General features: G+C 37.5%; 1 protein-coding gene across 1 annotated transcript; it reads left to right on the top strand.

Moving 5' to 3' along the window:
• The first annotated feature begins 696 nt into the window (after positions 1 to 696).
• DDX43 (DEAD-box helicase 43) lies at positions 697 to 19,154 on the top strand. Its single transcript, XM_030447572.1, has 16 exons — positions 697 to 1,146; positions 1,701 to 1,775; positions 2,160 to 2,293; positions 4,149 to 4,258; positions 4,785 to 4,866; positions 6,525 to 6,681; positions 6,761 to 6,879; positions 7,147 to 7,257; positions 8,954 to 9,095; positions 11,413 to 11,513; positions 12,238 to 12,325; positions 13,366 to 13,493; positions 14,095 to 14,204; positions 14,881 to 15,019; positions 15,829 to 15,916; positions 19,047 to 19,154. Exons 1-16 carry the CDS (start codon positions 697 to 699, stop codon positions 19,152 to 19,154), a joined length of 2,142 nt encoding a protein of 713 aa, XP_030303432.1.
• Positions 19,155 to 21,095: the final 1,941 nt, after the last annotated feature.

Below are 21,095 nucleotides of genomic sequence, written 5' to 3'. Positions count from 1 at the left end.
AATTTATTTGAAGATAAGGCAGCTTTCCCTTATTGTTTTTTTTTTAATAAAACAGTGATCAAGTATTGACAACACAAATTGCCATGAAAGGTCATGGAGGCTCTGCCTGAAGATGGCTCTGGCCAAGTGGTTCTTGGTGTCTCTGCTTGAGAAAGAGGACTGCACAAGCTGACCTCCAGAGGTCCCTTCAACCTCTGCAGCCCTGCGCGCGTTTCCACTATTGTATCAGATTTGGTATACTCAGCCATACTAAAATCTTCATTAAAGAAAGCATCATTAAGCTTAATTTGAGATTAAAATTTTCCCCCTCCCCCCTCGACTTCGGGGGCTGAGTGCTTGCCCCTCCCCTCCTAAAACACCGACTCCCTCTTTCCCAGTGGAGCTCATCCAGGGCTGCTCCGAGGCCGGTAAGCGGGAGGGCAACGGGGGTGGGGGAAGAGGGAAACGGGGGAGTAGAAGGCAACAGGAGTGAGGGGGAGAGGAAGAAAGAGAGAGATCTCAGGACCGCCAGGGCCTTCAGCCGCCTCTCAGTGCGCATCAGAGCACGGCCCCAGTCCAACTGCTGATGCGCGACCTTAGCCCTGGGGGTGGGGTCCCCGCACCCGCCCGACCGCGCGGCCTTCGCGCTGCGGCCAATCACTGCTTGGAGAGCGGCCCGCCCTGGCCAATCAGGGTGCGCCTAGGGTAAGCGCGCCAATGCCCGCCACATGGCCCGCGGATATGCGGAGGGGGTTGGGGGGGGGGTGCGGGGTGGCCATGTCTGACTGGGACGCCAGCAGCGACGAGGATGGCGGCGCGCAGGGACGGCCGCCATCTTCTGCCGCTACCGCCGGGTGTCTCCGGCAGCTGCCGGCAGCCCCTTCGCAGAGCCGCGCCTCCGGAGAGGGCTCTGGGCACCGGAGGAGAGCTGCGTGGTGTAGGCGAGAGGCGGCGGGCAGCCACGGAGGGGAGGAGTGGGAGGCTCGAAGTACCGAAGGCTTCCGCGGCTTGGGGAAGGCAGCGCGGCAACAGCCGCCCCGAGCCGCCGGTGGCCAAGCTCCGGACGCCGTGGAGCCCCTTTCCTTCCATCTCGATAGAGCCTTGGTCGGGGCTCCGATAGGTAATAATGGCCGCACGGCCTCCCCGCCGGGGCTTTGGCCCGCTGAGGTAAGCGGGTGGGGAGGTGCCAGGCCCGGCCGCGGTGAGGTTTGCTCCTGTGGGTGCCTCCTCCTCCTCCTCTGTGCCTGATGAGGATCCATCAGTATCGTCCCCCCTCCTCCGCGGAAGGGCCCCAGCCCTCGGTGATCCCCTGACATCTTTTCGCTTGGGGCTAAGCAGGGTCGTTTTGCAGAGTACTGGCTGAAAAAAGGAGCTCCTTTGCTTGTCAAGGGAGAGGAGATTTTCCACCCTGAAGTTGTCCCAATGCCTTGTTTCTTGTGGATAGACTGTAGGTGGGCTACACTCTAATCCTCTAGAGTAAGGGTGGATCTCTCTCAGGCTGGTTTTGCTGCTCCATCTCGTAGCTGATGTGCCTTTATCCCCCACATGCAGTTTGGTCAGTTGTCAAAAGTTAACTGCATTTTCCAACTGTTCGTTGTCACAAGTTTTTTTATTTATGTAAGTGTACCGGTAGAAAGGCATTAGGTTTTGGTTACAACCAAAATACTTGCAGTTACCAAGTGTAGACTTTGACAGTTTGGCCTAAATGTTTGTAATACCAGCACTGTGTCTTTACAGCAGACCGAGGTGGAACTAAAATAAGAGAGCTTCAGGATTCTTCGGGTTCCAGGATAAAGGTACCATGTACATTTATATTGTCCAGGTGTAAACTCTGTTGGGAATCTAATCAATTCCGTTTATGTATAAGCCAGAGTTACTGCAGCAAGTTGAAGGATTTTGCAATAGTTGTAATAATTCAACTGTTTTACAATAGTTGGTAAAAAGTGGAACTGAGAACACAACCTGACTGGTAAATGAAACTAAGAAAAACATACTGATTTTATATGTTTTTTTAAAGTGTGTATTTAGTTCCCTTTTAGAAATTAAGGGATCTTTTACTGGGGAAGAGAGGTTAATTTTTTTTTTTTTTTTACAAAAATCAAGGATTGTTTTCAGTATGTATTCTTCTGTAATGTTGGTCTTTGCAGTATAAAAAACTCATAAAAGTTTTATGAACATAGGTTATCAAGGGAACAGATGAAGCTGACGTAAAGATTTTTGGCAGTGTTTCTGTACAAGAAAAAGCCAAGAGGTTGATGATTGATGATGCTGCTACAAGATCTGGACAAAGCTATGTTAGAGGTGGGACGGAGAGATAAAAAATACAGTTTTGAAAAAAAAAAAGATCAGTAGATTGGCTTTCCATATATGTGGTAGTTTGCTGGAGTGTTTGTATTAGCAGTATCATACCAAAGTGAATTAATTTTTACTTTGTTCTTGGTCAGTGACATACATCCTTAAAAGCGAAATACCTAGGCATCCTTCTTCCTTAGCTATAAAGAGTTCACCTCTCAAATTGCCATACTTCTGTGAAAATGTATTACTTAGTGTTTTCAACTGTTTTGATGAATATAGAAAGTTGCACCACTTGGTTTTTATGTTGTCAGTCTAATTCCTCCAAATACAAGGACTGGTTCTAGTTTAAGTTTTAACGTAGTATATATATATATAGTATATATAATGTTGTATTAAAATTCAGTAAGCTTCTATAAATGTAGTCTGTAAAGCAAATTTACATTTATTATAGCACGGATAATGCTGACTTTTTGTTACGTTCATGGGAAGTTACCATTTAAGATCTGATGTTGCATGTTTATTGCAACATTACTTATTGCTCACTTTATTGTATTAACTTTATCTATTAATGTGTATATGTAAGAAATGATTGTATGTTGAGATGCTGCTTAAGTTACAGGTATTTGTCTTGTGCACCTTAGAACTCTTTGCACAGATAAACAGCATCCATAAGTTGTTGATTTGGGTCACTGATGAGCAGGAAGGCATCCAAGAGTTTTGTTCCAGTGTTAGAATAAGGAATGCAGTCACTGAAAGTTTAAAATTTAGAAGTGTTCTAGAAGATAGACAAGTGTGTTTCAAGAGTCTAGAAACAGTTAACACTTGCTGAATGTGACTGTTTTTGCTGTTTCCTGCTTTTGCACTAATACATAGTTATGTTGCTATTTATGTCTTCAACATAAAAGCTTTCTTTTGTAAGAACAGTTAACTTTATAGAAAAAAGGGCTGTAGAATGCAGCTGTACTGAGACTTGGATATTGGATTCTCTAGAAGTAAAACTTACTCTTGTAGCTGTTGAAAATATAGCTTTCTCTCTGTTAGTTCATGGGAGTATTTTCAAAGCATGTTGCACAACAAGCCTTATTTCTAGTTGGAGGAGCAGCATTTTGGAAGCTGATGTTACTTTAAGTACTTTAAGTTACTTTAATGTTACTTTGGTGAAATGCCTCTTTTTTATCAGATCTGAATTTGTATGGGCTTTACTGATGTTTCAGGCTAAGACCTAGGAAAGAATTGTCTATTGAAATCATAGAATAGTTTTGGTTAGAAAAGACTTTTGAGACAAGTCCAACCATTAGCCTGGCACTGCCAAGTCCAGCAGTAAACCATGTCCCTAAGCACCTCATCTACACATCTTTTCAGTACCTTCAGGGATGATTGCTCCAGCACTTCCCTGGGCAGCCTATTCCAGTGCTTGACAACCCTTTCAGGGAATAAATTTTTCCTTATATCTGATCTAAACCTCCCCTGCACAACTTGGGGCCATTTCCTCTTGTCGTATGGCTTGCTACTTGTGAGAAGAGGCTGTCCCTCACCTCACTACAACCTCCTGTCAGGTATTTATTATAGAGAGTGATAAGGTGCCCCCTCAGCCTCCTTTTCTCCAGACTGAACAGTCTCAGTTCTCTCCGTCTCTCTTCATAAGACTTAAGCTCTAGACCCTTCACCAGTTTTGTTGCCCTTCTTTGTACACACTCCATCACCTCAATGTCTTTTTTTGTAATGATGGGCCCAAAAGTGGGTACAGTATCCTTTATGTCTGTTGAAAATCACATAAGAGATCTTAAATAGAAAAAGGTGCTTGTTTTGAAGGAGGAGTTCTCCACCCTCTCAACAGATGCCATCAATAAGCAGCATTTTGTTATTAACTCCATAGGAAAAACCTTGGACGTGATCAAGCCTGCAGCCAACCCAAAGAGACCTGTGATTAACTGGGCCTCTCTTCGAGAGAACAAAGCTAAATATGAAGCTATGAAGTGGGCAGGTGAGTCTTAAAATTTTGGTTCTATGGTACTTGTCTTCATATGCTAAATCTGTTGAGTGCTGAAACATTATTAATTTTTGCTTTGAGATGATTGAATCTTTCAGTGTCCAAATTAGTTAAGTATTTGTTGAGAAGTGGCCACATCAGATGTTCAAGAACATTGTAGTTGCTGCGTGAAGGCTTAAACTGGGATTTTGACTTTGCCTTTTGAAAGTGCTGCTGTTCTGTACATGGCCACTGCAGAAATCTGAGAATTGTTAAATATTATACGAGATATGTTAGCTTTATAACTTGAAATGTGGGGAAGTGGTTCCTTTGCAGATACTTAAAATATTTGTCTCTGCCTCTTGTTTTTTGCATAAACAACCAACAAGTCTTCCACCACTTCTGACTCCTAAGGCTCTAGGATGTGCCTCTATAAGGCACAGTCTGGGTTTTGGGATTTTCATCTCAAACTTTAGCAGACATATCCTGGATGTGTAGCATTACAGCTTATCGTCAAGTTTACTTTCTCTGATTGTTTAAGACTTGCCTCCAATTGAGAAAAACTTCTACAAAGAGTCATCAAGTACAGCATCTATGTCACAAGAAGAAGTGGAACTGTGGCGGTAAGATCCCTTTCTATGGGGAGTCATCTGCATGGCAATAATAGCTATTAAGGTATAAAAAAGAACTGGGAAATCATACTGAAACAGGAGGGTTTTCTTAGGAACTCTTTCTTAGGAGTCAAAAAATAACTAGCAAATGAGGTAGTATTAGTTGATTAAAAATTAACATTAGGAATTAACTGTTTCTCTAAAAGCATTTGATCTAGTTACTTTTCAGAAGGGGAAAACCCAAGACAGTTCACTGAGTTTTGGCTGTTTCTTTGCATTTCATGAGGGAGCATGTTCATGTTTTCTGTGTCCTTCCAAATAGGGTTGTTTACTGATCAAATACCTTTTTGCTGGCACTTTTCCCCCATGTATTTTAGTCAAGTACCATCTTCAGAACAAATTTCAAATCTCTTTCTGTTGTCTTACTGTTTGTCTATATTTCCTTTACAAGTACATGCCTTAGTTATATGTGCATCCATGCATTTTGATCAAGCAATCTACATCATTACTTTGCAAGAAAAGCATTGGTTTCAAGTGTTTCTGTTGAGGTCAGGGTAAAATTGTCATTCTTTTCAGTAGTACTATTGAAGTTGGTGAACATTCTTGAAGTGTTACCTTATACTACTTTTCCTTTTTGTATAGTGTCTGTTTTTTCTTTCATGGCCTCCAGAAAAACCTTGCTACAGTGAGCAAAGCATAAAATTGACGTGTTTCCCTTAAAGTAGACCTATGCATTTTTGTTAGAGCTAGTCAAGAGCACCAGAACACTGTTCTGTAGGTTCAGAACGTGGAGTGAGGAGCAACACTTGTGTCATAGAAAAATGATTTTCTTTTTTCACCTCATCTGTTTCCTTTAAGGAAAACAAGACAGTGATTGAAAAAAAAGTTTTTATAAACATGAGGAAGTTGAATTACACATTGTTTTCCTAGACCACAACTTGCTTGAAGTAAAACTTTTCTGAGTGGAATCTATAGAAGAGTACAGAACTGGAATGGAGAATGGAGATAAACTACTTATGCATATTAATACCCCTTAATTAGGGGGAGTCTTACTATTTACCCATATTAATACCTCTTAATTTGGGGGAGTCTCAAAACCTCAATTTTTATGTAGATTTTTCGTGTACATTGTTGTGTGTTCGTTGGTTGAGTTTTTTTGAGTGGGTTGTTTTTTTCTGTGTGGAGGTTGTCTCACTGACTGTGCTGTTTTTAAAAAACTGGTTTGTTTGTGTTTTCTAGTGCATCCAGGGAGCTGCTTTGAAAATACTTCTAGAAGGCTTTTGTCAGAATTCAGGGTTATGACAAATAAGTCCAATCCATTTCTATGAATTCTCGGTTGTCTTTAGGTTTAAAAACTTGTCAGAATTACTTGATTTGTAATAGCGTATAATTGAAGTCTGATATGACAAGACTGCTGTTCTTGTTAATAACCATGTATAACTTCAGATGAGAAATTCATATGAACAAATGGTAATTCCTGCCTTCAGGAGAACTGTTTCTGTAATAAGGCTTTCTTAAAAGTTAGAATAGTTGTAAGTCTCATACAAGAGCCTTAGCTTGTTTTTTGTTGTTGCAAGAACTAAAACTGTCAGGAAGGCAGTCTTTTGTGTAAGCTCTACTGTTTCAGATACAAGACTTTAAAGCAATGGCAATTCTTTAATTCTATACAGGAAAGAAAATAATAATATAATTTGTGATGACTTAAAAGAAGGTGAGAAGCGCCGCATTCCCAATCCTGTTTGCAAATTTGAAGACGTATTTGAGCCTTATCCTGATATTATGGCTAATATAAGAAAAGTTGGGTTTCAGAAACCTACACCCATTCAGGTACTTCTGCAGTTTTGATGACTCTCTAACTGAAGCTGAAGAGTAAAAGTGCATTCAAGTATTTGTTGGTTTATGTTAGTCCCAGGCATGGCCGATCATACTCCAAGGAATTGATGTTATTGGTATAGCACAGACTGGTACTGGGAAGACATTAGCGTACTTAATGCCGGGATTCATTCACTTGACTTCACAACCAATGTAAGGACTGCTCACATGTCTGGCTTGTTTGGCTGTTGACATTTTCCCCCTTTACCCCTGTGTCATGATTTTCTAGCAAAGAAGATGATAAATCATAAATTGCAAAGCAATTACAAACTGGTGGGATAAGTACCAAACTTGTAACTGTAGATTCTGTTAGTAGCAGTGAGCTGACAAAGTCTAGAACAGTAGTAAAATATTTGATGTCACATCTGATGGACTTGGCCTAGCCTTATGTATCCACACTCTAAAGCTGCTTTATTGCAGATCCAGAGATCAGCGTGGAGGGCCAGGAATGTTAGTCCTTACTCCCACTCGTGAACTGGCACTTCAGGTAGAGGCAGAGTGTTCAAAGTACACATACAAAGGAATCAGAAGGTAATCTTACTTCTCACTTGCTTGTGAAGTGATTTTTTGTTTCCCCCCCCTACTTGTGGCTTAATTTACCTGCTTAAATAATTGCATTTGTAAAGGGGGAGGGGGGCAGTAAATGCAGGGTTTGTATTTTTCAGGTTTTAGGATACTTGTTTTCACAGAACCACAGATTCATGAAAGTTGGAAGGGACCTCTTAGAGATCATCTAGTCCAACCTCACTGCTAGGACAGAATGGCCTAGAGCACATTACACATGATTGGATCCAGGCAGGTTTTGAATGTCTCCAGAGGATGAAACTCCATAGCCTCCCTGGGCAGCCTGTTCCAGTGCTTTGACACCATCAAAGTTTTTTTAATCATGTTTAAATTGAACATTCTGTGTTCCAGTTTGTGCCCATTGCCTATAACTGGACACAAATGAAAAGAGTCTCACTCCATCCTCCTTCCGCTCCCCATTTATATATTTATGCACATTAATAAGATTATGGCTACTTCTATGATGAAAATCTTTCTTACATAGTTGGAGTTCTCCATATTGTAGCTTTGTGTGTTGTTTCTTGTCCTTCTGTGTGCAGAGCTGAGAAGACCCCGATTGTGCTTTCTCAGCACTTTGTTACATAGCTGTAGACTCTCCGTGCTAAACAAACTTGGTTACCAACTTCTCCATCCTTTTGATCATCTTGGTAGCTGCCCACTGTTCTTGCTCCAGTGTGCCTGACTTGTAATAAGGGTAGGGGGGTACAAACACTGGCTATTGTGCTGAAAGCATGATCTTAAAGGTACTGAATAAAGGGGACTAATGAGTTCTCTCAATCTGCTAGCTTCCTTCTGCGTAGTGCACAATTGGCTTTCTTTTCTGTGAGGTTATGCTGTTGAGCAATGTTCAGTTTCTTTCCCACCTGAGTGTTTTTCTGCAAAGCCATCTTCTAGCATGTTTGCCCTCAGCCATGGGATAATTCCATCCTCATCTTTAGTTTTGTAAAACTTCGTGGGATTCCTGTCAGCCCATTTCTCTCTCTCAAAGGATCCCTTTGTGATCCTTCTGTGGGACAGCTCAGCCCTCTAGTTTGTTGACTACTCCCCCAGTTTGGTTTCATCCACAAACCTGCTGAGAGTGTAGGTATTCATTTAAACTATTAAATAGTCATTAATGTACTCCAAAACTTAGCTTTAGGGCTCTCTGGCTAAGCAGCCAGAAATCAGTCCTGTAGTCATCAAATATGGAAATGTGTGTTGTTCTCTTTCCCCAAAATACTGAGGAGTTTTAAAGAGCCTGTTAAGTGTGTGTATGCACCTAATAACTTACTGTGTTTGTTGTTTTAAGAGCAAAACATTGACTTTTGATGTAATTGTTTAGAAAATCATGCATCCTTTCATGTGTGCATCTATTTTTGGTGTAGGTATTTTCAGAACAACCCAAAACATACTTGTAGCTTAATAGTTACCTTCTTTCTTTTCATGATTACTTTCACTGCAGTTTCAGCAAAAAGGTATTGCTGAACTGTGAGGGAATATCATTCAGTGTTAAGTCTATTATTTATTGTGATACTCTCAGTCACACTTAGTGTATTACTTCATCTTGGTAATACCAGGTGATGCCTTTTCAAATAAATACCACCATATATGTTGCTTCATTTTAAAAAGATTTACTTCAGTTGAACCTTAACCTACTGCTTCTGTAAAACATTTTATTTTTCAGTATTTGCATATATGGTGGTGGAGACCGAAAAGGACAAATAGATGTGGTTACCAAAGGTGTGGATATTGTTATTGCAACTCCTGGCAGACTGAATGATCTTCAAATGAACAACTTTGTAAATTTGAAGAGCATAACCTACTTGGCAAGTAACTGAAATGGAATGAGTATTGCACCACTTGGGAAGTGGTTTATTTGGTGAACTTAAGCTTTAAATAAGTTTAAAGAAAACTTTTAAATTTTATTTGGCAATGCATCTTAGCACTGAGTTGATGTTGGAGGGATGGTTCATACTTACCATAACTGTTACAGGTGTGGAGTATTGCCTAGAAAAAAAAATACAATAGGCTTCTAGCACTAAGCATTTTAAACATGCTAATTTGCTAATTTTTTATCCCATATTAATAATATTTGCTGTTTTAAAGTTCATTTGTCAAGATCAGTTATGGATGCCTTTTCCAAGTTGTCTTTTCCTTTCTTTTAAAGGTGGCCAGGGACTCAGGTACTTATTAGAGCTTCTGCAGTAAGCATTAACATTGCAAACAGTTAGCTAATTAAGTCTGAATGACTGACTTTTGATCTAAATGGGCAAAATGGCTCTGTAAATGTTGTTATGAATCATATCTTCATTTGATTCTTGACTTTTGCTGTGCTGGACATTTAAAAGCATTATTATTTTGTAACCAACTTGCATATAATTAAATTATTTCTGAGTTTTTCTGTAACTGGTGACTTGTTGCCTAGTTTGACAATTTGGGCTGGTTTCCCTTCTTTTCTCCACCCCTACTTCCCTCTAAAGGTTAAATACTAATTATGTCGTAACAGGTTAGTTCAATTCTAGCTAATAGTTGTAAGCTAAGTGACAAAACCAGTGGTGGTGTAGCATCACTAGAAATTTGGTCATCTGGAAAAAAGAATCTTAGTGGAAGACAGGAAAGTAGCTTCATCTAAAAGAGTAACACGTAATTGCTCAGCAGGAGGGAAGAACTTGAAAACTTGTATTCTGAGAACTATAGGAACATGAGTGCTCATTCTCTACCAAGGTGAAGTATGTTCATACAACAAGCACATGCTGCCCTGTAAAACAAAGAACATGTATGTAACCAGATGTTTCAGTGGGGGAGATATACTGTAGTATGTCATTACTAAAAAGTAGTGGAGTAGTAGTTTTATTTTCGAAATAAAATAGTGTAAATCTTCCCAATAACTAATTTGAAAAAGAGGAAAGAAAATAATTTAGCTTATAAATGAGGACCTGGCTGTAAGATGCTTGGGGAAAAAAAGGGGCAGCAAAAAATGTCAATTCTGTATCTTTTAAAAAATCTATTCTTTATTAAGCAGCTATCAGAAATGAGAAAAGTTAAATTTCAGCTACTCTGGTTGATGTAATAAACATGTTTTCATCTTTATTTCTAGCAAAATGCTGCTATGCTTAATAGCTTAGAGAGTTTCGACTGCTGAAAGGGTCAAAGTAGCCAACTCTGTAAATAAAATTAGTGGTGTTTCAGCTTTGCCATTGTATTAGAATCTGAGTAGTTAATGAAATCTCCATGAGTCCTTTGAAAATAGAGAATTCATTTAAGAAAAGAAGTTCTGTCCCTCAGCTGATGATTTTTTTGTTATTTCAGGATATACGTAGATAATGTACTAAAAGCCCTTACTAGAATAAAATATCTGAAAAGAATGGAACAGCAAAATCAGGACAGTTAAAAGGGATCGTCATCCCAATTCTTAAAATTCTACATAAGTGACTAGAAAATGTCAATACCTGATGGCATGATCCATACAACTTTAATTTACATGACCTCTATTTGAAAATTTAAGGAGAAAAATCAGTCTTCGATGACAGCCTTTTTTCCATTGCCTGTCAATGTTTTCAGTCTTTGTGTATTACATAAAAAAAATATTTCCAAGCACTTGTACTCAGACCTTGAGATCACTTGTTTTCTCTCGGCCTGTTTACTAGATGAAAAAAGTTTGAGCTCTGGAAGCTCTGCAGGGTCCTAGCATGAGCCAGAATTTACAGTCTGGCTTTTATCCAGCTTCTAAGGAGGAACTAAATTGATAACTGGTATTTTTGTCTCTTGTGAGATTTCTAACAAGGTAGAAATTATATTTCCCTTTTAAATTACTAAATGTTTCTTACTGAAAGCATGTTGTGTGTGACCACCTCTAGCTTGGTTGGTTTTTTTTTTATTTCTTGTGTGCTTAATTTTAGATACTGAGCAGACTACTTTTAAAACAGTTGTTGTTTCTTCTTCACTTCCTTCAAGTACTCATAAAGTTGCTGTTGACTTTTCTTGTTCTTGCTGAGTATGTATTACTAAATAAAAAACCTTCAAGGAAATTGAAGAGGTGAAAAAAGTTGAACAGGTTTTTCGATGCATTAAAAATGGTATGCTATTTAGTGTCTTGTTGAAATCTAAGGAAATGGAAACAATAAATTACCTTGTTCTGAGCAGGTTTTAGATGAGGCTGACAGAATGTTGGATATGGGGTTTGAACCTCAGATAATGAAGATCCTAATAGATGTGCGGCCTGACAGACAAACTATTATGACAAGGTATGTAAACATAATAATACCCAGTATTTGATCACTGTAAACATATGGCTGTTGAACAAGTTAACTTCAAAACAAACGTGTCAGTGTTATTAAAACTTTCTAACCTAAATCGGAATGGTGCCAGGTTTTTTTCCTAATTCTGCCTAGTCCTAATGAGTCTTTTCTGATGTTTTGCATGAACTGTAAAGTCAACTGACTTTTTCCCAAAAAAGGAAGGTCTCCTGCAAGTGCTACAGTTTGTCATTTCAGTTTGAAATACCAACTTCCCCTTCTCCATCTGGAACCAAATGTGTATCTCTAACCTTCTGATTTCAGTATCTGTGCTAGTCTGTACCTGGATTAATTTTGAAATTATGCAGTTTTGGGGAGCATAACAATAGAACATCTCAATTTTTATTGTAGTTTGCATTGGAAGTATAGTTTTACAGATAAAAACATACTAAAACCTTGTTTGTTAGGTATCACTGAACCACTAAACCCACTTCTGACTCAATTAGAAAGGCTCCATACCAGTTCTTTTACTTGTTTTAACCTAGAAAATTATCTTAAAAGCTTTAAGTGCTCTATACTACTTGAGATTATTTCTAAGTGCTATATAAGATCACTACTGTTATTACATACTCAAGTCTTTGGTGTTTAAAAAAGAAAGAATGTGGTGACTTTAATAAATCAGAAGATTTTTGCAGTCCATTCTCATCTGTTTTCATCTTCACTTCCTGTTCAGTGCTACGTGGCCTGATGGTGTTCGTCGTCTAGCAAAATCCTATTTGAAAAATCCTATGATTGTGTATGTTGGCACTCTTGACTTAACAGTAAGTTGGTTTAGGTTTTTTTTGGTTTGTTTTATTTCTTTGAAAAACCTAGAGTGAAAATACAAAATATGGTTACAAGCAAAATATGTAATAAATGCAACAACATTTCTTTTGAAGCTTCATTAAAATTTCAGAAATAATTAATAAAAAAAATTTATAACTTTCTTCTTAAGTTTCTGTAACAAGATCTTTTAAAGCCCTAGATCTTCAATAAAGCACATCTCAAGACAAGTCAAACAAGTATCAATCACATTGAAGTTTGAGTATACTTTAGTATCATGTGTTCTTGCCCAAAGCCTTGTTGTTACAGCCTTCTCTTCAGCAAGATCTCTGCTTACTTTTCCTTCTGAAATTCTGCCTCCTAATTTATACAATTCCTTTACTGAATCTGGTTCTTAGCTACTGCTTTCTCAAAGATATTGGAAGCTCTCTAGCAAACTCCTGGAGGGTGCTTTTTAGAGCAAAAATGCATATGCTAGAGTAAACACTGTCTTTAAAGTCCAGAACTTCTACTATGTAGGTACAATTGAATAATTGTTCTTGTGCAGCTATATGCAGTTGGCTTCAGTACCAGCAGTATCTACAGAAAAGGTAGTTCTTCCAAGATCTCTGTATCTTTGTGCAAAGTATGCTTTGAGTTTGCTTCTTCAAGTGCAAAATTTTCCTTTTCATTTCCACTTTTTTAGTCATGGGGAATAAGGAAACTTAGTAGTACTTTCAGGTAAAAATATGGGGAAAAAAATCACTTTCTTCTTTTATGTTCAAAACTGTGCTTTCTTTACCTCACCAGTCTGCTAATCTGTTCTCTCTTAAAACTTGAAAATAAATCATTTGCCAAACTACTTAAAGATAAATTTCTACTGTTCTCCTAAGGCAACTAGAAAACAACAAATACATGTGCATTGTTTGAACTCCAGGTATATATTTTGGTTTAAAATATTTTTTCATGGTATTATGTTACTACTTTTATAATGTGGGGATTAACAGAAAAAATACTAATCTAATCTATTTCTATTTAACATACCTTTTTGCTGTAACAGGCAGTAAATACAGTAGAACAGAGGGTTATTGTTATTGCTGAAGAGGAAAAGAAAGCTTTCATGCAATGCTTCGTTGAGTCTATGAAGCCCAAAGATAAGGTCATCATTTTTGTGGGGAAAAAACTAACGTATGTAATCACTTCTCAGCTTTACATATGTTCTTTTTTTTTTTTTATCAGAAACACTGGATAGTATTTTAGTTCATGTAGTAATTACCAAATATAACAGTTCTTAATGTGCTGGTCATAGTAATATTTTTATTTATTTATTTATTCCTTCAGACTGTCTGGTAGTTTGTATCCTTTTTAATTTCATCAGTGGTGGTGGTAAATCTCAACTTCACATAGTTTAAGTAGATGTTAAGGTTAGAGGGAACATACTAATGTGATATACTATTTACTTGAAAATGTACCTGATGCATACAAGACCTGATTGGGGGTGGAATGGTCATGGTAACACACCCAAGCTTGTTGAATGAACAACACAAAAATTGTTTTATTTCTCTTTAGCTTTATATATATATATGTGTGTGTATATATATATATATATGTATAATTTTGCTTCAGTGCTGTTTAGTAATAATTAACAGCAGCCCTGCTTGGGGTTTTGCCCTTGGGCATGCATTTAGCTTTTGTTACATTATTTTTTTTATCTAAATTTAGATGCTGCACTTTTCTTTTTCTACTTTTTTTTTTTCTTTTTAAGAACTATTGTTTTCTTTCATCCTAGAGCTGATGACATAGCAAGTGATTTTGGTCTCCAAGGGATTCCAGTACAGTCACTTCACGGTAACAGGGAACAGTGTGATAGAGAACAGGCTTTGGATGACTTTAAGACAGGTACATTTGTTTAGGCTGGGTTTTTAAAAGCCTGTCCTCTGCAGAACTTTGTTTGTAAGTGCCATGTTTTTTCAGTACTATAACAATGAAAAGCTCTTGATGGTAAATTTACTTCATTAATTTGGCAAACCAAGAAAGGTTGCTCTTCAATAAAATTCGGAATGTCTAAGCATTAAATAATTTAAAGTACGGCTTCTTTTAGTTTTGAAATCTCTGTGGGAAAATCTACATGGTATTAGTCTTCAGAACAGTAAATTTAAGTGTGATACAATGGTGTTCTCAGAGAAAAATTCTGCTCTTGATTATGCCGGGTTGGTTTTACTTTGTGGTTATCTGATCACATGCTAATAAACAAAGAGGAGTCCTATGATAAGGATACCAGCTGAGAATATAGTTGTTGAATTTTCTGTTCAGTTCATCGACTCTTTTCTTCAGCTAAGCATATTTCATGCTTCTTCTGCACCCTGCTGTTCGACTTGTGAAATACAAATAATAGTAGAATGACACTGGGTGCTTACTTACCACCTTGTATTTGAAGCTAGGTCAGTGTGATGTGCAACAGGCATACTTCTTCTTTATGTGTTAAGAATAAGCACGTCATGCCCTAGAAAAAAATAGACTAGAATATATACTCTTTATTTCATAAACTCGCATTCTCTCTTTGTGCTTGATTTAGGCAAAGTCAGAATACTGGTAGCCACTGACTTAGCATCCCGTGGCCTTGATGTTCATGATATTACTCATGTTTTTAACTTTGACTTCCCTCGGAACATTGAAGAGTATGTGCACAGAGTAGGTCGTACTGGAAGAGCAGGGTAAGTGTTTACAAGAAAATAGTAATATATTGTCAATATTTTATGCACTACATCTTTGTTTTCCTCGTCAAATGTGAGAGCTACTGATGATGTGGAATTGAAGGAGTGACGTCTTCAGAGTCTCTCAAACTATAATATACTGCTTTATGTTTTGAAATTAGTTCTCTAATTTGAAATTAGCTCTCTAATTTCAAATGGTCAAATTTAAGGAAAAAAAGTTTTATACTTTTCTGTTATTTTATTGAGGGAGATGGGAATAAGGGTGTTTGAAAGCTGGTTTAAATGTGGGGCAGAATTACAATTCTCAGCAGCTTCTTTATAGATACTGTGAAATTCCTCATTTGTCTCTCTGTAAACCACTGAGTTATTTAGTTTCCTGGACAGCCCAATGGGGAAAAACATGTATAAATTCAGTTTTCAGCCTGTCATGGTGGTGTAGTTTGGTGTTAGGACTGAATGTTGCTTTGTCAGGTTGGCACAAGTGTTATTTTAATTCTGCATGTGTTAATTTTAGTCAGGAAAGTTATGTCTCTTCATACCTAAATACATACATGTAGTACATACTGAAATGCTAGGCTTATTGCCTACAGGTCTAAATTAATTGTGCCTTTTCACCATTTTAGGTGAATTGTTATATTCTGACCTTTATGAAAAGTTGTTTTACATTATGTGTATACTAAATATCCAAGACAGTATCTACCACTTCAATAATACTGCCTGTGGCAGCACAATTTATTACTGAATAAGTCAGTAGTAAAAGCCTACAGCAGTTGTTTTGAAGATCAACAGTCATTTCCTTCCTTGTCTAGACGTACTGGGGAGGCAGTAACCCTTGTCACTAGGAACGATTGGAGGTTTGCATCTGAGCTGATAGAAATTCTGGAAAGAGCAAACCAAGTAAGAATACAGCTTACTGGGTAAGATAATATATATTGGTTTTTACCACCTGAAACAATGCATGAAGGTCTAAGCCCACTTACACCATTGTTGGTGAGTATTTGTAGTATCTTAGGCAAAAAAAGCCCAAAAAAACAACAATAAACCAAAGAGAAACTGGGTACTTAAGTCTCTCTTGTCATGGATAAGCTTAGCTGTATTTTGACTTGCAGATGAGTCCCAGGAAAAAAATGGAAGTTCTAATCAAAACCTTCCATGTCCAAAGACAAAGGAACTAGCATAGGCACACATGGGTGGCTGCAGAGGAATGAATAATGCATCTGGTTTATTTCATAGTATTTTATTCCATTTGTATTTCACTTCTGGATGCATGTACAAATGTTCTTATTTTAACAACTTAAACATTAACAATTTTTACATAAGAATTTCAGCTATCAGTTCATTATGTCTGACAGTTGTGATGTCTTCATATGCTTTTCCAAGCTCTTTCTTAGATATTTGTAAATAGAATGGGAAATAGGACTAGAATGTAATTTCTTTCTTTGTTTTAAAGAAACGTGTGGTTTTTTTCTTGCTACTGTATCTGAGAAGCCAGAGACAATTAGATTGCTGATCTTGATTTTGTTTATTTGTTGCTTTTGCCTGATTATTAGTAAACCCACGTTTCATACCCTGAACTGGAGCTGAAATTTTTACATTTTTTTTATATTTAGGGGGATAAGAGTTTGAATGCAAGCTAGGTTATTTTTACTTATTGTGGACAGTTACTCAAACTTTCAACCTAGAGTTAGAACTTCATCTACATTTTCTGGGTTAAAACTCATCTTTGAAAGATGTTGTGCTGACTGTTGCAAACCTGATAAGGTGCTTCTGAGGTAGGAAGGAAGAGCAGTGAAGTTCCTAGACTTCTTTAATGTGTGATACTTCAGCTGGGAGCTGGTCTCTTGAGCTCAGGTGAGAAAAGAGAACTTCTGAATCCTTATTTCCATGGGTAACTGTAAGTCACAACATTATTCTCAAACTTTTAGTTATAGCTGATAGGCATATCCATACAAGCAGGTTTTTTTTTTCTCTCAGGACAATGAATAAATCATTACTTAAATCTTAAAGCATCATGTAAAAGGGAAGGAGAGCAACTGAAGACATGATCTGAATGTTCAGAATATTTCAACTCCAAAACAAGCAAGGTTTGCTTGTTAGCCAGATGTTTCCCATTATTTTGAATATACAGATAAACTCCCAGAAGAAAAATGGGTACAACAGAAAGGTTTCTATATTGTGCTGCAGAGTTCTTTATTTATAAGCTCACTAGGAAGCATGGACAGATTTATTAGGGAATCCAGTGGAAAAATGTAATTGGTCTGTAATACCAAGAAGTGTTACATTTCAATTATGGCATCTTTATCCTTTTCTGTTTTCTCACTGGGACTACCATACCAGGCTTTTATGTTTAACAGATAAACAAGTTTTCCATGTAAAAATTTCAGCAAACCAGTAGATGGTGGATGCTACCTCACTCAGATTTTTACATTCCATAGCTTGGCTTCTTTTCCCTTGTGCCTGCTCAAAAAAACCTCTTGCTAGAAATTATTGCTATTCTAGGTGGAATAAATTGTTCTGTGTGGTAGGAGAGGATCTGATCTGACACTGAGGAAGAAAATCATCCAATGTCTCAATATTTAACTTCTCATTACTTCTGCCTCTATTGATACAAGTATGTAGTGACTTTCAACTAAAGAGATGCATCATTTTCTCTCTTAATTTTCACATAGTGCCTGAAAGTTAGGTAGAATAGACAGATCCATAGGCATCCTGTTCTCTGTAGTCCTGATAGCCAGGGTGGTTGTTTACCAGTAAGAAGAGTTCAGCACATAAAATAGTGAGCTGACACTCATGTCAACATAAGAATTGAGTTATTGATAGTGAATGAGAAACATTGCTGAATTATAAAGCCTGACAAAGTAAGCTGAAACCAGAGGAATATACCTTCCTGCTCCAGCATGCCCTTTGTCCTGGCTGCATTCTTCACCTGTTTGAGCACTGCCTTTTAAAGAGACCTAACAGTACTTAGATCTGTTTGTACTGTACTGTTTACACTGTATTTGTCCCACTTAAGGAAGGAAAAAAACCCAGACACTGAACAAAACATGGATATTATGCTCCCATGCACTGTAGAACCTTGTCTTTGCTCTCTGATCTGATTCTGGGTATCTTTCTGCTGCACACCTAGATGCTGTAGCAGGTTCTTGAAGCAGGCTAGTTCTGATAGATGAGTGATCTAAAACCTCTTATGGCAGTAGCCAGCTGTACTGCTTTTTGCAGTAAATACTACATCATTGTCTGCATTGTGCCTGATCTGGTTTAAGAAGACTTGTTGGATGCTTGCCTTTGTTTCCATGATCTGTAAGAATGGTGTATGCTTTTCTTCCTCCAGTGATCAGTGTCAGTCAACTTAAGAAAGTCTGTAATTCTGTGCATCAGTCTTCAGGCCTTACTCATGTGAATAACTCTGAGGTGACAAAGATGATAATAATTCACCACCTTTGACACAATTACAGAAAGCACTGTGGAGCTTGGTAGAATGCTCTTGTGGTCTCCCAGTGTTGGGAGAATTGACCACTTTGTCTTGTCCTTCTTTTCTTGTCTCTGGCTTTGTTTTTTCCAAGTCAGAACCCTTCCTATGGCAGTGCTTTTTTAAGTACCAAAGTTTCTCTTCAGAGGCTCTTAAAACAAAAGGAATTTAGTATCAATCATAAGATGTAATATAAATATTTGAATGTTAGACTATGTCACCTTTTACTGGCATTGTACACTTTTCCCAGCTGTTACCACTACATTATATACACATCTGAAACACAGATGCTTTAATTAGCTGGTTATATTTTGTCATTAGATGTGGTGATAACAAGTATACACATGTAATTGAAAGTTCAGCTGCCATTTTTCAGTATATTATGTAAAAACATTTCTCTGTGCATCTCCACAGAAAAGACAATCTGCAGAGTGACAGGAGCCAGGTCAATAACAAAATCAAGTTTGGAAGAACACAAATCAATAGCCTTCTTGTAAAACAGAGCCTAGAAGTTTCAGTTTCTTTAAAACTGACCTTGTTTTGCTGCTTTCTTACCAGGTAGTTCCTAACGAGCTTATTGCAATGGCAGAAAGATACAAAGAATTTCAAATCAGAAAAGAAATGGGAAAGGATATACGAAGACCTTGGAGAAGGCCCTCAAAATAAGTAAACCCTTGAAGCTACTGAAAGGTGATTGTATTTATTGTTAGCATCTGTGGGCTTGGATGTTGAAATTTCTTTTCTTGGTTGACTTTTATGTACCTGTCCCATTTAAATATGCTACTTAAAGAGGCTAAGAAGAAAACTAGACTAATTTTATATAGAGACAAATCTAGTTCATTTGGACACTTTTCACTTAAAACAGAATTAATTTAATTTTTTTTCTTGTGTGATGTGCTTAACTTCTAAGGCCATAACATGGTGGTTGAAAACAAATATTGAGGGTTTGTTTGGTGGGGTTTTTTATTTAAATGCAGTACTAATGTATGAGCATAAAAGATGATTTTTCCTTTTTGTTTTCAGAGAACTGGATTAGTGAACATAAGAAATATTTGTCAGTGTGCTTTCAAAATACTGTGCTTTCATGTTGGTATACTGCACCCACCAGTGGCATGCTGAAGTATTTCCACAGATAATTTAGTTATTTAAAATCTGCTCTGTTTGCAGTAACTAATGTTTCCTGAAGCAAGGGGCTTTTTTATTCCTTTAAAACTTAACATTGAAAGGAATTTTTCTTAAGACTTGTGTCTCAAGGGTCTTTTCAGAGAAATCTGCATTTTCTCCTAATGGAGGAGAGCATAACAAGAAGTAAGTGTGTTGGTGGCTAACTGGGAAAAAAAATCCCACCTTATACTTTTGTTCTCATGAATGTAATTTTCTAGCCTAAGGAAGAAAACCAGTTTACTAGAGCAATGTTAATAAAGTCATGACATAACAGAAAAAAAAAAAACAACTTGTCAAGGTCATCTTTTATTTCTTTCAGATAAAATTGATGTAAATTTTCTATTTGGATGTCAGGTTCTGTTACAGAGACTGCTAATGATAATGGAGTATGTTTCCAGTCTTTAGAAGGGATGTGGGAAGCAACTATTCCTTCATTTGACACTTGGTCTGAACTTGTGTTTATTCCTATGTCATATGAGTAAATGAAAAACTAGTAAACTGAATCCAATGAGATGAGAAAATTCAAGTAAAGGTATTCTCTAAATATTCTTCTGGTCTTCTCTTTTATTTGCTCAAAATTGAGGTGAAATCTAGGCATTATTTAAGCCAGTAGGTGGTTTTGCCTTCAAAAAGAAGGCTAAAAATATGGGCTTACCATGGCTTCTTCCAGCCATACTTACAGTACCGAAAGCACAGCAGTTCCCAAATGCTGTATATTTATCACCTGCACCAATATCTTCCTACTTATAGGAAATATTAATTTTTTCCTAATACACATACTCTTCAACAAATGAAAAAGGGAGGTGAATTCTGATTCCAAAATTCTCAAATTCATGCTGCACTTTGGTTTTGGTAACCTTTCACATGGAGTCTCTTCTTGCTTGATAGCAGCTGAAGATACATTTCTCTGTAAGCATCAAACAAGTGTTCATTGATACAATAACTTCTAGTGTGTTGTAGCACATTAGACAGTGATCTCTTCCCCCCCCAGAGTCCAGTGAAAAGACCAACTTCCAAAGCAGTTCTGGAGTCTCAGAGAAGTTACTTCAGGGCTCGCTGTTGCTGGTAACTGTCCTCTTGCAAAAGGTCATCCACACAGTTAACCAGGAGAAGCTGTTCTGGTTTATGTCAAAGTACCTCCAGTGCCTATGTTTTTGCTTTTGAAAGCAAGAGTGAATTTTAGATAGTTTGCAGTGGATCTTGATTTGAAATAAAATTGTCATTTTTCACTTTACCCAGTCATGGTTCCCTTTATATTTGGAATCATAGAAGTTTCACGTGGCAAATTACCCATTGCAAATTCTTCTATATGTTCTTAGCAATACCTTAAAGATACTTTGCAGGTGACATCTACCTTTTGATAGGGATGATAAATATTATTTAAAACATCCTCAGTTTTTTTTTGGTTGTTTTTTTTAAGAGTTACAGTTAATCAGTATGACC

The sequence above is a fragment of the Calypte anna genome, chromosome 3 (assembly GCF_003957555.1).
Source record: "Calypte anna isolate BGI_N300 chromosome 3, bCalAnn1_v1.p, whole genome shotgun sequence".
Classification (NCBI taxonomy): domain Eukaryota; kingdom Metazoa; phylum Chordata; class Aves; order Apodiformes; family Trochilidae; genus Calypte; species Calypte anna.
The sequence above is the reverse complement of the archived record's forward strand: the minus strand, read 5'-3'. Positions and strand labels throughout refer to the sequence as shown.

Bases quoted from the DNA above. Each gene is read 5' to 3' on its own strand.
- DDX43 (XM_030447572.1), top strand. From the start codon at position 697: ATGCCCGCCACATGGCCCGCGGATATGCGGAGGGGGTTGGGGGGGGGG. The intron at 1,147-1,700 runs GTAAGCGGGTGG...TTGTAATACCAG, and splicing joins CGGGGCTTTGGCCCGCTGAG to CACTGTGTCTTTACAGCAGA. The intron at 9,096-11,412 runs GCAAGTAACTGA...TGTTCTGAGCAG, and splicing joins TGAAGAGCATAACCTACTTG to GTTTTAGATGAGGCTGACAG.